This window comes from Camelus dromedarius, chromosome 16 (genome assembly GCF_036321535.1).
Source record: "Camelus dromedarius isolate mCamDro1 chromosome 16, mCamDro1.pat, whole genome shotgun sequence".
Taxonomy (NCBI): Eukaryota; Metazoa; Chordata; class Mammalia; order Artiodactyla; family Camelidae; genus Camelus; species Camelus dromedarius.
This window is the reverse complement of record NC_087451.1, coordinates 15,605,933-15,623,262: the sequence shown is the minus strand read 5'-3', so window position 1 is coordinate 15,623,262 and position 17,330 is coordinate 15,605,933. Positions and strand designations below refer to the sequence as shown.

General features: G+C 51.5%; 1 protein-coding gene across 1 annotated transcript in view; it reads left to right on the top strand.

Moving 5' to 3' along the window:
* TRPV3 (transient receptor potential cation channel subfamily V member 3) overlaps positions 1 to 14,396 on the top strand; it is a 28,136-nt gene extending 13,740 nt beyond the window's left edge. The window contains exons 7-17 of the mRNA XM_064495040.1: positions 989 to 1,269; positions 3,317 to 3,493; positions 4,394 to 4,552; positions 5,271 to 5,372; positions 6,447 to 6,520; positions 8,454 to 8,619; positions 9,980 to 10,046; positions 11,339 to 11,613; positions 12,667 to 12,779; positions 13,982 to 14,061; positions 14,299 to 14,396. Of these exons, the coding sequence (XP_064351110.1) occupies positions 989 to 1,269; positions 3,317 to 3,493; positions 4,394 to 4,552; positions 5,271 to 5,372; positions 6,447 to 6,520; positions 8,454 to 8,619; positions 9,980 to 10,046; positions 11,339 to 11,613; positions 12,667 to 12,779; positions 13,982 to 14,061; positions 14,299 to 14,396 (1,592 nt within the window). The remainder of the gene's footprint in view (positions 1 to 988; positions 1,270 to 3,316; positions 3,494 to 4,393; positions 4,553 to 5,270; positions 5,373 to 6,446; positions 6,521 to 8,453; positions 8,620 to 9,979; positions 10,047 to 11,338; positions 11,614 to 12,666; positions 12,780 to 13,981; positions 14,062 to 14,298) is intronic.
* The last annotated feature ends 2,934 nt before the right edge of the window (positions 14,397 to 17,330 follow it).

Sequence of the window (17,330 nt, the reverse complement as noted above, 5' to 3'; positions counted from 1 at the left end):
TTTTTAGTCAGCAGGACTAGATGGGTCTGAGTGGCCTGGAGGACAGGGTCTTGTCCAGTCCATTGCCTGGCGTCAGACCTGTTGTGCCTGTGTTGGGAACATTTGTCAGGTGGGATGAAGAGAGGATACCGGGGGAGACTGGGGAGCAGCAGCAGCAGACCTGCTGTCCAGGCCTGGGTCCGTCCACGGCTTACCGTGTGTGACCCTGTGGGAGTCACCTGTCTTCTCTTTTCTTAACAAACTTTTATTGTTTACTATATACACCATGTCTTATTCTAGGTAGTAGAAATACATCTCTGAACAAAGCCGAGATCTTTGCTCTTGTGGAACTTAAATTCTAGATGGGAGAGAGACCATCAATAATAAACATAATAAATAATGTTCTGTAATATGCAAGAAAACAATAAGTGCTATTCAGAAAACAGAAAGTCAAGTAGGAAAGGAAAATCAGGAGTTCTGGGGCAGGAAGGAGGTGGGTTTCAATTTTAAATAGAACACTTAGGGTGATTCATTGAAAAGGTGACATTTGAGCAAAGACTTGAAGGTGGTGAGAGAGTAAATGATGCTGGTATCTAAGAAACAGCACTACTGGCAGTGGGAACAGATTGTGCAAAGGCCCTGCAGTACGAAAATGCTTGTGTGTGCTCGAGGAAAAGGAAGAAGGCCATTGTGGCTGGAGGGAGTGAATGATGGGGAGAGGAGTAGATGATGTCAGATGTTGGGCCTTGTGTGCTGTTGTTGGAATCTGAGCTTTTATTCTGGGTAAGGTGAGCCTTATTTGTTAGCAGGATCAGTCTGGCTGTTGTGCTAAGAATCATGTTGGAGGGCCAGGGTGGTAGCAGGGAGACCAGCTAGGAGGTTATTGCAACGATCCAGCCCCAGTCTCCCACCCCTGCGGAAATGGTCTGGAGAAGCCTCAGTCCTAGGACTTGGGGATCACCACTCTGGTCCGCGAGAGAACCGAGTACCCGCGCTCCGCCTCCCCTAGGTGAGACACCCCTGGCCCTGGCAGCCTGCACCAACCAGCCCGAGATCGTGCAGCTGCTGATGGAGAACGAGCAGACGGACATCACCTCCCAGGACTCACGGGGAAATAACATCCTCCATGCGCTGGTGACGGTGGCCGAGGACTTCAAGACGCAGAATGACTTCGTCAAGCGCATGTACGACATGATCCTGCGGAGGAGTGGCAACTGGGAGCTGGAGACCATGCGGAACAATGATGGCCTGACTCCGCTGCAGCTGGCCGCCAAGATGGGCAAGGCCGAGGTGGGCGAGACTGGGATGGGGGCTGTAGGCACGCTCCCCTAGGGGCCCTGCTGAGTGGCTGACTGCGCAGAGCCATGAGAAGCAGCACGTGGACCCACCTTCTCAACTTCAGTTCCTAACATTGTTTCTCTCCTGTCCTGGGACCTCCTTGCCGGAGCCCCAGTGGAGGAGCCTTAAGGCTGAGGATTCCTGTGTGGCAAGGCATCCAAGCGGAGGCTGAGTGTCTGAGCCTCAGGGCCTTCAGCCTCTCATGAGGACAGGAGCCCCAGAAGGCCTGCTCTGGATCCAGAGCCAATGGGCTGCTGCTCCCTGACTCTGGGGAGACCCCAGCCTGTCTGTCAGGTGGAAACCTTGAGCCAGGTCCCTAGCAGAGTGTGCGGCTGCTCATGGCCTTTGTGCCCTTGCATCGTGGCCGAGGAACTCAAGTTAACCCGGAGCCTTGGTGAAGCCTCAGCTGGGTGGGCTCACATCTCTCTCAGCGGCCGGGACCACAGCTTGGTCCGATTTCAAGGTCAAGACTCAGGTTGGGGCAGGAGTCACGGCTTAACAAAGCCCGTCCTTGGCCTCCATATCGCGAACTCTGGGAGAGGACTGTGGCTCCTGGGAGGCTGCTGGAAGGGCACTGAGAGGTGACGGTGGGGGACTGTTGAGCAATGGCAGCTGTGCCAGCCTCAGGGCAGCTGATGGGGGTGGGGAGCCGGAGGCGCTGCCCTGAGGGCCTTGGGTCCCGGCCCACAGCTCAGGGCTGGGCCCACAAGGGACCTTTTCATTCTCTTGTGGGAGGAGGAGGGGATGGAACACAGCTTTGACAGGAGGAATTGTGTGCCTGCCTTCCCCGTCCCCTGCCCACCCCAAGGACACGGCTTCCTGAGGGTTTGAGGAGAAGTCAGATTTGTGGTTGCAAGTGGGCTTTCTCCAAGGACTCTGAGGCATGTGCTTTCCCTGGGGAGGGCCCCGGGGCGAAGCCTCCCGCATGGAGCATGGCCCCACGCCTCCCTGGTTCTCTAGAGAATAACGTGTCCCCCACCCCCTCCCCGTGGCCAGGCTTGGGGAGGTGCCTGCACCCTTCCTGGCCCCTTCTCTCCTGCATTCAGTGTTCTTTGGAAACCTTTCTGGATGCTGCCCAAGTTGGCCACTGTGCTGGGAGTGGAGGATCCAGCCATACTTGAGACACAGACCCTGTCCCTGGGCCTTCTAGGCTGGGGGTGCAGGAAGGGGAGACCTACCCTTTTCACAGGAGCTCCCTGCCTGGCCTGCAGAGACAAGGCTCCAGGTGAGATGAGATGGGAACTCCACTGGGTCACGTGAGCTCAGGGCTCTGACGCTGTCCTTCCTGACAGGACCCTCTTCCTGGACCTTGAGTTGGTGCCCCGGGAAGTTCTGCCCCCGTCCTAGGGCACCCGGGCTCAGCTGTCGGGAACTAGTGAGCTCTTCATCCTCCCTGCACTATGGAACCGCTCAGGAAGCTCTACTAGATGCAGATGCCTGGGTCCCCCTGCAGAGATTTGTATGAATCTGTCGGTGGTCCCTAGAGACCCTCATTTGCAGCAGAGTGAGGACTGCTGACCTAGGGAGTGGGTCCCACAGGCCCCTCAGGAAGGCTGGCGGCTTGCATCACCCCCTGTCTGGCCAGAGCAGTGAGCCTCAACTGGCAGGGTCTTGACTGAGGGTAGGACGGGGAAGCCAGAAAAACTTCTAGCTTCTTCTCAAGTCCAGGCCAGACAGAAATTATTACTTGAAATTGTCACTTTCTGGAATCGTCATGGAACGGACTCCCCAGCTGGTGCAAGGATTTGTGAGCTGACTGTGCAGGACCTTCACACCTCTTGTCCCCGGTGTTCACAATCCCCGGACTGATGGCAGATCAGTGATTGGCGCCCATTCTTCAGATAAAGCCGGGCCCAGGGCCACGGTGACAGGAGCAGAGGCCCGACTCAGTCCATCCCTGGTGGGGACTCTTCCCTGCCCCGTCTGCCTTGGGCGGGCCCAGCTGTGTTGGCCCCAAGCCCTGTTCTGCAGCTGACAGTCGTTCCTCTTCTTACCCCAGATCCTGAAGTACATCCTCAGCCGTGAGATCAAGGAGAAGCGGCTCCGGAGCCTGTCCAGGAAGTTCACCGACTGGGCCTACGGGCCCGTGTCATCCTCGCTGTACGACCTCACCAACGTGGACACCACGACGGACAACTCGGTGCTGGAAATCATCGTCTACAACACCAACATCGATGTGGGTCTCCCGGGTGGGCTGGGGAAGGTGGCGGGGGTGGGACCCCATGCTATGAGCTGCACATGCCTGCAGCCCCCATTCCTGTGACTCAGTGGGCAGGGCCTGGGGCAGGTGCTGGGGCCACTTGACCCCAGGTGACCTGCTGGTGGGGGTCTCCTGGGCAGGGTGGAGGTGGGGTGTTGATCTTCTCCATCATGTTCCTCCTCAACTCCTCTTACTGCTTCTGTATGATCGGGGCTTAGAATTCCCTCTTTCCCCGAATCTGGTCCCAGATAAGGGTCAGGGAGTGCACAACTGGTGCAGTCAGGGACGCCTTTCTGGAGGAGGCAAGGCGGGGAGGTCAGTGAAGCTGAAAGAGAAGAGAAAGGATTGGCAGTGGGAGGTTTTTGGCTCTTAGGGGGAGCGAGGCAACAAGCTGGATCTTCATCCTTCACATTTTACCAAGAGTCTTGCTTCCCAGAGCCTCCTTGGCCCCTCGTGGCAGCCTAGCTGGTAGGGAAGTGATTGAGATCTGTTTTATAGATGAGGAGACAAGGCCTGGAGAGGGTCAGGGGTTTTCCTAGGGTCACACAGTCAAGGGGGGCCCAGTAGGGGCCAGAACCGCAGTTATGGCCCTGGCCCCCTTCTGGCCCTCCCTCCCCGCTGTGCATCAGATCCTCTTGCCGAAAGCCCCAGGCTCCTGTGGCATTTGGCTGCTGTCTGGGTGCATTGGGAAGGAGCCTTGGGAGCTGGAAATTAGCCTCCCAACATTTCCAGCCAAAGCAGTCCACTGGACACAATGACTGGCCCCTTCTGCCAGGGGCAGTGCTGACTCAGAGCTCCCTTGGAAATGAAGGCCCTTTGAAAACGGCCCCTCCCTCCCTCTCGTCTCCTTGGTGATCCGTGCTGTTCTGCCCCCAGAACCGGCACGAGATGCTGACCCTGGAGCCCCTGCACACGCTGCTGCATATGAAGTGGAAGAAGTTTGCCAAGTATATGTTCTTCCTGTCCTTCTGCTTTTATTTCTTCTACAACATCACCCTGACCCTCGTCTCCTACTACCGCCCCCGGGAGGAGGAGGTACGTGGGGACACCCTTGAGGTGGGGGATGGAGTGGTCAGAGCTGCAGGAGCTTGGAGCCATCCCATGTGCAGATGGGGAAACTGAGGCCTGGAGAGGCCAAGAGATTTGCATGGGGTCCCCCAGTTGTCCTGCTCCACGGTATCTTGGACACGGAATTTATCTCCAGCACTTAGTTGAGCTAAGCCCCAGATGCTTGGCCCGAGGCTGACCCATGCTGGAGGTGGGCGGGAGGATTAGGAGCCCCAGGCCTGGCCCAGGCTTCCTGTTTAATCTGCAGCAGATTGGGTGTTTCTGCTGCAAGGACCACAGGCAATGGGAAGAGGAGGAGGGCACTTGGAGAAGCAGTCCCACCCCTCTGGGCCTTGGCTTCCCATCCATTACAAGAGACACAGAGTCCTGGCTTTAACTGTCACGAGGCCCCGTGGGTGTCCGGATACAGGTGGAACAGACAAATGCCACGAAGTGTGAGGGATTGTTAGCACCGATCGGATCATGCATCTCACTGCAGAATTCTGGGTTCCCACTGTTGGTGGGGAAGGCAGGCCGGGGCAGCCGTTCCTTCGCTCACCCTTACAGAGACTGGGCTTCGTGCTGGCCCCTGGCCCAGATCAAGGGTCTGGCATGTGTCTGTGCGTGGTGCCCCCAGAGCTGGCGCTACCCCTGCCTTCCTTACTCCCCACCCCGCACCCATCCATTCCTCTGCCTTCCTCCCCAGGCCCTGCCACACCCCTTGGCCCTCACGCACAAAATGGGGTGGCTGCAGCTGCTAGGAAGGATGTTCGTGCTCATCTGGGCCATGTGCATTTCTGTGAAAGAGGTGAGTGGGTCACCAGGCTCCCCCCGGACTGGCACGAACCTGGCTTCGGTTGTGCCCTGCTCTGCCACTACCACTGGGGGACTTCGGGGAGGCATTTCCTTTTTAACCTTTAGATTTACATTTAGTTACAAAATGGAAATAAATAAATAAGCAGGCTTATCCTGCCTACTTTGTTTATCCATCCCTCCATCCGTCTGTGCAATCATGTGCCATTTATCTACGCTCCCAGCCACTCAGTGACCCATCTACCCGTCCCTCCATCCATCCATCATCTATCCATCCATCTATCCAGTCACCTGCCCTCTCTCACTGATCCAGCTGCTCATTCATCCATTCAAACCCCGACTCATCCTTACCCACTGTACTTCCATCCTTCATCCAACCATCTTTCCATCTGTTTGTCAATTGATCCATTCATCTACCCAGCCGATGAATGAGCCGGTATATTCTGAAGACCTTCTATATGTGGGGACAGGGATGGAGGGAGTTTGCCTTCTTTGAGCTCATGGTCTGGTAGAGGATTTCAGATGGACAGAAATATCTAGACTTTAAGATAGACTTCGAAAAGGGCCCAACGTTGGGCTCAGACCAGGGCTCAGAACAGAGATGACTTTTACCTGGGGGCAGGGAGAAGTAGGGAAGGCTTGAAGGTAGAGAAGACACTTACTCTGGTGTGGGGGCGCGTTGGCATGGGGACACTGGGGAGAAGGTATTACAGGGCAGGTGTGGGGAACAGCATGAACAAAGGCCGTGTGTAGGGAACGGCTGCTCACCGTGTGGTTGTGCTGCTTTGCGGGTTCTGGGGTGAGAGTGAGAGATATAAGAAGATTGGGGGGAGCACCCACTTTTACCCTCGGGTTGCCTCTGACCCCAGGCACAAGTCCCCTTCCGTATCCCTCACCTGGGCTGTGGCTGGGCCTTCACATGCTCCCTGCTCCCTGAGTCCCTGTCCCGGGGGAAAGCCCCCTTCCCCAGATCCTCCAGCAAGGGGCATGAAGAGGGGGCAGCTTTTTTCTTCCCCTGTCTCTGAATGAAAGGAAGCTGATTCAGCTTTTCTTTTCTTTCTGGCCTCAGGGCATCGCCATCTTCCTGCTGAGACCCTCAGATCTTCAGTCCATCCTCTCAGATGCCTGGTTTCACTTTGTCTTGTAAGTAGGTTTGTCCCCTTGGTCACTGCCTCACAGGCAGGGCTAAAGTCTAGTTATGATGGCTGCTGTGTTCCTCTGCAAAGCCACCCTACCATGTCACCCTGTCCCTGTCATTCTGCCATAGCCACATGGCCAGGGACCTCCTCCCTCCCTTCTGGTAAGGGAGGCACATAGATGCCCACGGAAAGGACCAGAAAACGGTAGGGCAGTGCCCACCATCGGCTGCAGGGATGGCTGACTGTACCCTGCCGGGCGGCAGGCAGCACAGAGAAGGTGGGGAGGTGTTTAGCCGTCCTGTGTACATTTTTATGAAGGGACCTTCTAGGCCAGTTTCTCCTGGTTGCTGTCTCGGACCCTGGCCGATCAGGGCTGGAAGGTACTTGAGAAATCAGCGAGTCTCCTCTGTAGCCATGAAAACCGAGGCTCAGAGCAGGGAAGTGAGTCACTCACAGTCACGTGGAGCTTCCGTCATCTTCACCCCAGGCTGCTGCAGGGTGGACTCCCGTGGGCCCGAGCCACAAAGCCCAGCTCAGCCACCTTTCCGAATGAGGTCACGTGCAGCGACATCAGAGGCTCATGTGACCCCTGTCTCTAAAAGAAAGGCGGCTGATTCAGTATTGCAGGATGTGAATGGAACAGAATCCGCAGTTTTCGATGAAGAATGTTGGGCTCTGTGGCTCTGGAGGACCCCACCCCTCCCCTGCAAAGTCCCTCTTCTGAGCATTTGGGAGGCTGGGTTCACAGGACCTTGAATCTTGGCCTGGTGTTTCCAAATACCTATTAATAGGTGTTTTGTTAAGAATGTACCTGCCTTCCAGGAGCATGAGCCAAGTTCTCCATCCCGGTGGGCAGGTGGGGCACCATGAGACAGCCGTGAATGGATAGGCCCGGTTCAGCACTGCCCACGATGCAAGCCGCGTGGGAGTCTGTCACCTTTGAGAAAGTATGACAATTCCAGAGGAAAATCTGTTTGTCAGCCACTGGCTTTAACGCAGACAAAAGGCACCAATGCCTTGTCCTGCTCTTCTGCGCCTTAGTCGTTTTGTTAGTGCAGGGGAAGGTGTAAACATTCCCTCCTCACTTCAGCCCCCAGTGCTCCATCGCCAAACTTGTGCTTTTCACTGCGCAAGAAAATCAAGGTTGCCTGTGTCCTAACCGAACCTAGTTAGATATTTTATAATCGTGGAGACTGCCTTATGGTATCCGCGAGAGAGGGTTTCCATCCAGCTGTCTGCGTAACTGGTGGTGTATACACTGTTTAGGAATAGATTTTGATCTTGTATGTTTGGTATATATTGTACTTTAAAAATTTTAAATTCTGGTATAATACCTGTAACACAGATGTTAAACCATCTTAACCATGTTTAACTGTATAGTTCATTACTGTTAAGTACATTGACATTGTTGTACAGCCAAGCTCCTTTTAGTGTACCTATTATAGGGCATATATTGTAGTTTTTAAAAAGATTTTTAAGAGAAGATTGGGGGGACTTTTGTTATGATTGGCTTTTGAGTATAGACATTGTCAGCATTTGTCACTTAAGTTAAAAATGCAATGTTTCACCGCATCCTCAGTCTACCCTAGAGGTTCCTCCAATCTAGGTGGGAGTCAGAAATCATGCAGGTGATTTAAAATACATACAGACTCCTGGCCCTGGGCCCCCTGAACCAGAATCTCCTGGGCCCTGGAGATCTGTATCTTTAAAAAGTCCTTGTCAACAGCAAGCAGCCCACCTCTGGCCCCAGTGGTGCAGTCTGCAAGGCCGGATTTTAGATGTGGTCAGGCAGATCTGGGGCAGCCTTATCCGTCTCTTTAGCACCAGTCACCAGGGTAACCGTTCAGGGTTTCAGAGATGTTGGGGGATTTGGATATCTCTGCCCTGCTGCTGAGGAGAAGTAAGTAAGGCCCTTGTCTCCTGTGTCTCCTGAACAGTTTTATCCAAGCTGTGCTTGTGATACTGTCTGTCTTCTTGTACTTGTTTGCCTACAAAGAGTACCTCGCCTGCCTCGTGCTGGCCATGGCCCTGGGCTGGGCGAACATGCTCTACTACACGCGGGGGTTCCAGTCCATGGGCATGTACAGCGTCATGATCCAGAAGGTGTGTTGGGGCTGCCGGGCATCAGAGATGGGCAGGGAGGGCCCTCAGAGAAGGCCCATTTTTCAGATGGGGAAACTGAGGTCTGGCAAAGCAAAGAAGCCCGCCCAAGGGACAGGCCACTGATTTTTCTCCCAAATGCCATGGCCTCCCTTTGCCTTTGATTAGGTTCTCTTAGGGAGGAAAATATATATGTATTCTCTATATTATATATGTAGATTTTACCATATAAAGAATGTGTAGCACGCAAATTACAAATAATAATAAAATATACAGTGCTTTTTCTTGTAAATTCCACATGGCTAGTTGAGTCTCACCGAATAATTTGTTGATTTTGGTTGCAATCTTGTATCTGTTCCCAACCTACAGTTGCAATTGACAAGTGAGTGTTGGGCCAACCTAAATGTTGCTTGATATTTGCCTTTGCTTTAAGGAATAAGATGAAGGTGAAACAACGAAGGCTTATGTTGGAACTGCACTTGTTTCTCCATGATGTTGTGCCACTTATTTGCTAAATTGGATACTAGTTTTGGAGAAGAATATTTCATTAATGTTTATGTGCTCTTCACAATGTGACAGCCGCAGACAGGACACATACAGTTGCATTTGCCTTAATGCTTTGTCCATCGCTGTCTGAAGTGTAGATCTACACAATCAACAATATCTGATTTGTAGCATTTGCGATTTCCATGGTGTAAATATTTCCACCTGATGGCTGATTTCCAGCTGCCAACATGACGTCACTGAATACAGAACTGGGAAGGGACGCCCAGTCGCACAGCATTATATAGTGTTTCCACCACGTGGCAACGATAGATGTAAATAACCTTAAAAGCCTAGAGAATTTTAAAATGAAGTAAAGTCACCAGGAGGTGATGAGTTTTGAATATTTATTATCTTTGTTTCTAGAAGAATTTACTGAATTCTGTTTACAGAATTTAATTCTTAGTAATGGCTTTGGTTAACAACCGGCTCAGAACATTCATGAGAATGTGAGAGTCAGCTCTTGTGAGCGGGTATGAGCCGCCCCGCCACAGCATGGCCCCCAGGAGGTGTGAGGATTCCAGATGTGAGATTCTCTGAGGAAAGGTGCTCACGTAGCCTGCATCAGCAGGGATCCAGACGGGCTGTGTTCTAGGAGGGAGGAAGGTGGGGGGCAGGAACAGAAGAGGTCTTTCCGGAGGAGGTGGGCTCAGAGCTGAGCTGTGGAGCATGAGGAGGGTATGGCAAGGGGGATGGGAGAGCAGCCTGCTCGAGGGCCTGGTTGTGGGGGAACCTGGGGGGTGGGCAGGAAGCAGTCAGAGCTCAGTGTGTAGTGAATCTGTTCCCAAACCTGACCCCTCAATTGTTTCTTTCTTTGTAGGTCATTTTGCACGATGTCCTGAAGTTCTTGTTTGTATATATCGTGTTCTTACTTGGATTTGGAGTAGGTAATTGATTTATAAATAATAGTAGTTCCTGCATTTGTAAAGTGCTTTAGACGAATGTCAGAATGACAGAGCACACAGGAGCCACAGCAACAATGATGGCGGCACCAGTGGAACACTTACCGTGTTCTCTTTACTTCTCTTGACATCTTGACCAAACAGGGAATCATTACCATCCCTGCTCGTAAGGGAACTGAGGCTTAGAGACTCCAGGAACTGCACCAGTTGCTTTTATCCATCCACACTGTGTGGTTTGCCTCCCACCTTCACATCCCTTATCTTCTGTGGCCCTCACAGCCTCAGTTAGGTTTGGCAGGTGTTTTTGTTCCCATTTTACAGATGGGGAAACTAAAGTTCGCAGAAATTGGATCAATGGCCTTTGAAAAGTAGGAATGGAGTAGTGCATGGAGGTAACCTCCTTTGGTCCTCCACATCACGTTACTGTCACCATTTGCTGCCAATATATCTGTGAGAGCCTCTGGTCTGCTGAGAACCAGGGATGGGTAACCCCTCTCAAAAACCTCTCCACTTGCAACAGAGGGAACAGCACCACCTGATTTTATTTCTAACCTCTGCATAAGGAGATACGGTTTTATTTTCCCATGCCAGTTTTTTTTCCCCGTCATCACTGGCATTTGAAATTAGGCAGCTGTTCCTGTCTGTCGGGTACCTCTTCTGCGTCACAGTTTGCTTATTTATTTTCTCCTTCACTTCCTTGTTTAGTCATCCATCTATTTCCTCACTCATTAATTTGACCAATCATTCATTCATTCATTCATTCATTCATTTATTCATCTGTCCATTCATTCAGCAAGGAGCTGTAGTGTGTTGCAAAGAAGAGAAGAGTGAGCCCCAGGCCTTGACCGGGGGTCTCGCTGCAAAATGTTCGGAAGAGACTCAGGACCTCCCAGTCTTGGGGGAGACAACCCAGGCTACAGGAAGTCAGGAGCACAAAGCCTGGAGGGGAGGGGAGCCAGGGACACGCATAGATTACAAGTAGCAACTCTGCAAGCCTGCGAGGGATCAAGGGCTGAATGAAGGGGTGGAGGAGGGAGAGGAGAGTCTGGGCTCGGTTAGGCAGGAAGGACTTTCTGCAGGAGGTCAAGGCCGGGCACCAGCCTGATGAAGCTTCCGGAGGAGCTGAGGCTGGAGAAGGAATTTAAGCAGTCAGAGAGGAGGCAGCAGGCCCGCAGCATGTGTGTGTGAGCATGTGTGCACGTGGAGGTATGCATGAGCTTCTCAGGTAAGTAACCAAACGGAGAGGCTGCAGAGAACACTCTGTTATGTCCTCCCAGCCCTGGCATCGCTGATTGAGAAGTGTCCCAAGGACCATGAGGACTGCAGCTCATATGGCAGCTTCAGCGATGCAGTGCTGGAACTCTTCAAGCTCACCATAGGCCTGGGCGACCTGAACATCCAGCAGAACTCCAAGTACCCCATCCTCTTCCTGTTCCTGCTCATCACCTACGTCATCCTCACCTTTGTCCTCCTCCTCAACATGCTCATTGCCCTGATGGGAGAGACCGTGGAGGACGTCTCCAAGGAGAGTGAGCGCATCTGGCGCCTACAGGTGAGCTTGGCAGAGACCCCTCTACTGGGGCCTGCAGGGGGACTCAGTTCAGCTTATGGTATTGACAACCATCTGCACCAGTGGATAGGGGGTGGGGCCTGGGAATCTGCATAAGCTCCCTGTGCTTGGCTGGGTTTGAGGAAACTAAGTTCCCAGAGTACAGAGTTTAGGGAGTATCGCTGGACAACAGTATGCATGAGAGGAACTCAGGCTTATGGGTGTGCTCTGCTCAGAGTCAGCGGTGTGATATGTGGATGCTGAAGTGTGACCTTAGGTTGCATTAAGAGGAGTATAAGGTACAGGACAGTGGAGGTGACAGTTCTGCTCTCCTCCATCCTGACTGCAGCACTCCTCATGTGCTGTGGGCCTTACACGCTAAGAACACTAACCCAAAGGGTGATCCAGAGGTACTGACCTGGCTTGGGAGAGGACTTGCAACATGCCTCACAAGAAATGGTGTGGGAACTGGGTTGAAGAAGGTGAGAGTTCCTTCAGGTATCTGCAGAGCTACGTGTGAAAGAGGGAGCAGCTCTTTCTGTGGCCTCAGGAGGCAGAAATGAGGTATACGAGGCAATGACAGGGAGAAACGCTTGGATTTGACACAAGGAAGTTACTAATTATTAGGGCCTTCTTAATTGGATTGTTGGTAACATTTAGGAGAGTTTGGACAAATTTTTGCCAGGAAAATTGCCGAGGGGATTCCAAGCCTTAGATGGGGATAGGACTGCATGATGTCTGAACCTCCCTTCACCACGGGATCCCAGGGTCTTAATATTTTTAGTTAGGAAGCTCCAGACTTCCAGAAACATTGTTTATGTAATGTTCAAAACAATTTGAACACCTTCCCTAAACTCACTGGCTTTTCATTTTTGAATTCTGTAGGTTAGATCCTCAGGGCCTAGGCGTTCAGCCCTCAGTGCGGGTGGAGTGGGCTGTGTGGTGGTGTGTGTGCGTGTACGTGTCTGTGTGCACGTGGGCCCATCCACACTCACGGGTCCCCGTGCTCCTGGGCTGGTTCCTCAGTGATGCGCTTAGGCTCGCTTATGTCCCCAGAGAGCCAGGACCATCTTGGAGTTTGAGAAAATGTTACCAGAATGGCTGAGGAGCAGATTCCGGATGGGCGAGCTGTGTAAAGTGGCCGAGGAAGATTTCCGACTGTGTTTGCGGTAATGGAGGGAGAAGGGCCCTTTGCTTGGTGCTCCTTGGGTGGGTGAAGAAAGATGAGCTGGTGGATGTTAGACAAATGGGGCTGCCAATTGCTTGCCAAACCACAGGGCTGTTCTGCCTCCTCAGAAGACAGAACCTGCTCTTCCGGGGTCCCTGGACCTGGGACAGGCTTCCTGAGTTTCTGAAGGAAAAGGGAGGAGACTCTTGACTTTTTGGAGGTTCCTCCACAGCCTCTCCCTGCCCAGTGTCTGGCTTAGAAGAGATCTGCCAGCCTGACACTCTTTGCGACCCAGGGGACCACGGGCGCACTTTGTCACTGGCAAATGGAAAGCGAGACAGTTGCTTTTGGCAGATGTCAAGCTTTTTGATTTTTAAAAAGTATTTGCACGTGCCATGGCCAGCTTTTCTGATGGCTCCACCTCTTCCTACCCCCATCTGACTGCATGACCCTGTGGCCTGTCTTCTTGGAGTATAACTGTGCCTTAACCTACTTCTCTGACTGAAATTCCACCCCCAGTCCCCGCCCCGGGAACCATCATTTTCACTATAATTGTTACCCTAACAAGTCTCTCTAATTTCTACATCCTCGCTCTAGACATGTTCTCTGAGTGTGAACTGCAGCCAAACCATCATCTCCAGTTACAGTCCAACACCTTAGACACCGCCCACTCTTTTGGGGTTTGAACTGTAACCGCCTTCTCTTAGTGCAGCCTTCACCATAGCTGGACTTCATGCCCTCACATCTTCTCCACCTGGGCCAGCATCTCCCTCCCTACCACCCATCTTCCCTTCCTTCCTCCCACCCTCCCTACCTTCCTTTCTTCCTTTCTTCCTTTCTTACTCCCACCCTCCCTTCCTCCTTCCCTTCCACCCTCCCCTCCTTCCCCATGGACTGTCTCCCCCATCTGTCAGGCACAGCCAATGCTGGCTGAAGATGTCCCCTTCATACTCTGAGCTTCTGGGTCCTACACCCTAGGAGAGGACTGATCCTGGAGGACTGGGAAAGTGGGGACATGGGCAGGTTTCAAGCCCTAACAATGCTGATGTGACCATGGTTGAGGGGGAGGTGCAGGCAGGAGTGCTCCTGATCCCTGGAATGGACAGAAGGGGAGCTGTCGAGGACACCTCAAACTCTGTGCTATTTGTTTGCATTTAATGCGATGCAGTTAGGGAGTGGTGAGAATGATTGTCACACCCACAGGATCAACGAGGTGAAGTGGACTGAATGGAAAACTCACGTCTCCTTCCTCAACGAAGATCCGGGGCCTGGGAGACGGACAGGTACTGGTGCTGTCAGTGATGCCCACTCCTGTCTGACCATCTGATCCCGGGCAAACCAAGTTGGAGGGCCCTGATTTCCCCCATCTGTAAAGTGGGAGGGCTGAATTAATCCTTTCCAGCACTATCATTTTATAACCTATCTGGAATAATTTCTAAAAATCAGGTGGTGGACTGAGACCTGGAAGCACACCTTGCACAGTGCTGTATTTGTAAAATGGTGGGGATTTTTTTTTCAAGCAGATTTCAACAAACTCCAAGATTCTTCCAGGAGCAACAGCAAAACTACCCTCAATGCATTTGGTGAAATCGATGAATTTCCGGAAACGTCAGTGTAGAAGCAGAAGCCGGAGCTCGTGTGCGAGTGGGCTGTCTGATGCTGCAGGCTGGGTCCTGGACTTGGTGCTGAGGGCTTTGCGGGGTGATGGAGCCTGGCTCTGCTAACAGAGACAAGGAAGGCACCCTCATACTGAGCAGGTGGCTGAACCCGGGGGCAGCTGTCAGTTTGCCTGAGTGGGAAACACCCTGGATTTTGTCACTCAGCAAAGAGCTTTTATACACGCACGGCCGGCAGTCCTGACCCTGGAGTCCTGGGAATCCCGAATTCTGAGTGAAGTCCCTGTGTTCCCCAACTTCAGGTCAATGTGGCTCGGAGAGAAGGTTGGCAGGGAACGGGTCGGGACCGGAGGAGCAGGGAGAGGAGTCTTCCTGCCAACATCATGACAGCTCCCGCCCCAGCGCACACATTCCACCATCTCCCCTACTATGACTGGGTCTCCTGGATTTAAGGGACTCTCAATCCCACCCCAGGGGCCAGAGGGGAATGAGTTTCTGGAACCTTCAGGGAGCAGGAATACAACCTTGAAATGAGTAGCCTTGGTACTCAAGGCTCAAACTGTCTCACACTGAGAGATGTTTTTAGTAGAATAATTAACATGGGGTTTTTCTTTTCAATAGAGAAAGATCATTTCAGTTTTGCATGAAAATTACTTCAGATGAAGTATGTGATTATTAAAAGCTGAGAAATAGATTTTAGGATTTGGGGCTGGATGTAAGTGTTATATACTTGGCCTTGGGGTGGCCAGAACAAGGACAAAAAGCGTTTCTTTATGCACATAGAAGTCCACATGAGACACAGCAGGCAGGGCCTGCGATCTGAGTGAAAGATGTTGGCTCTTTGCCTTGTCCCAGCCCTGCTACAGTGCGTGCTTCCACGCTGGGATTGTGGCTTTATCCGAAACAGAAACGGCAGCTGCTCTGTTTACGTGGTCTTGAATCTCAGAGGTTACTCCTATACATCAGTATTTCTCATTGGAAGAATTTAACAAAATACCTGAAATGCTCTGGTATTAGCTATTTTTGTTAACTGTGAATTTTGAAGCAGAGGAAAAGGCGTACGAAAAAGCTGCAGAAGCTGGTTGAGCACTTATTAGGGATGTTGTGAAAGATCACAACTGGATGAACTTGAAGGTCCTCTCGGCCTGGAAATCAGCATCCTGCATCTGGAGTTACCTACTTGAAGTTATCCTGAAAAGGTGTCCCTGGTTTGAAGGGCAGCTGTTTGGAGCCAGGGCACCATGGAGCTGGGAATTCAGAACTGTTCTGATTCAGATATGAATGGATAAAGCCGTATGGCTCTCCATTTCCCACCTGAACAAAAGCTGGTAGGTTAGACAGACAGAGATCAGTAACGGGGTCTTTGTCTTCTTACACATGAAGAACTGCTGTCTGAGGATCTGGATGGAATTTGTTGGCAGGACCCTTTTCCGTACTGGGATATTCTTCCTAGTAGTGGCATCCCCCAAAGGCTTTCAGCCTGGATGGTCTCAGCCTGGATAGGTTTGCCAAGGGAAGCAAGGAGTCAAAGGGCATTGGCTTCAAAGGACCAGTTCTCTTATTTACACCTGGAGACTAAAGCCCTGAAAGGAAAGTGGACTTGTCTGAGTTACGCAGGAGGTTGTCTCAGAGCTGTTGAAGCCAGAGGTTCTGATTCTGGACCACAGATGTCCCCCTGCATGGTTTTTTTTTTTTTTTTAGGACAGTTATTCAGTAAGTTTGAGTCTGCCTTTGTGGTTGGCGTATGTCAGGGGGCTAGGGCTTTCTGCTCAGGTAACTCGTGCTGACAGTCTACATTGTCCCTATGATCGTTACGATGGGTTTAAAATTCAAGTGTGTGCACACACACACCACGCTACACTGAATTCACGGGTGTATCAGGACATCTTAAATGATTCATGCAGCAGTAATTTAAGGGGAAGGCATGTTCCAGGGATGGAATCTCCCCTACTCAGATAACAGTTTTGGCTGGGACCTTCCCTTTAGCTAAACTTTGCCTCAGCAAGACTCTGTTATTCTAGACATTATGTTGGTATATCTGTTTGGAATAAAAATGGTGCTTACCTTCTTCCCTGGGCTATGGGAGAAGGAATTTGAGGCTGTACTGTGAAGTCATTAAGCTGTTAGAGGGGCTCCTGCCTGAGAGCCCAGTGTTACTGATCTTCCTTTCCTTCCTCAAGGCCTGGTGAAGGCCTTTTGCTCTGGGCGGGGCCCAGGTCAGTGGGCAGTCATCTGGGCCTGTAAGCCACACTTGATTTCTGCATTGACTTACATGTATTTACTGTCATCTTAGTCCCAAACACAGACTTGTCCCCTTGTTCTCATCAAATGTGCCTGATCTGTGCATATTCTAATTTAAATACTTGTTCTTAATTTAAGTGTGTGTGAAATTCTATGTTCAAAAAAGAAGTCATAAATGGAACAGGAGCACTATAGTGCCATTAAAAACATGCTTTCATGACTTCTGATAAATATTTATTTTGCCTTGTTATGGTCGTGTTGTGTCCTTGCATTAGATGTGCCACTGTGAAGACTGACCAGAAATTCTAGGGTGTTGCTTAACATGTGTGGATAAAGGGAAGGCCACTCTTTTGACCTAAAGCATTATTATCAGTCCCAGCTCAGGGAGTCAGCACACTAAGGCATGCCACCTTTGTGCACTGTTTACATCTTAAAGTGCATTATTCCCAGTACCCTATTTGAACCACTGAATAACTCTGGAAGCAATTTGAGTCAAAGGACACCCAGAGTTTATAAGTCACATTCCCAAGGAATCACAGCCTGAAAATGTTACAGGTTCAAGTCACGTGACCCCAAGCAGGGAGTCCTTCCATCACGCTTGTTGGTTCTTAACTTACTTTGCATGGATGTGAAACCATGGCTCCACCTGGAGACAGGAAGTATAAATCCCTCCTGTCTACCTCACAGGACCTTAA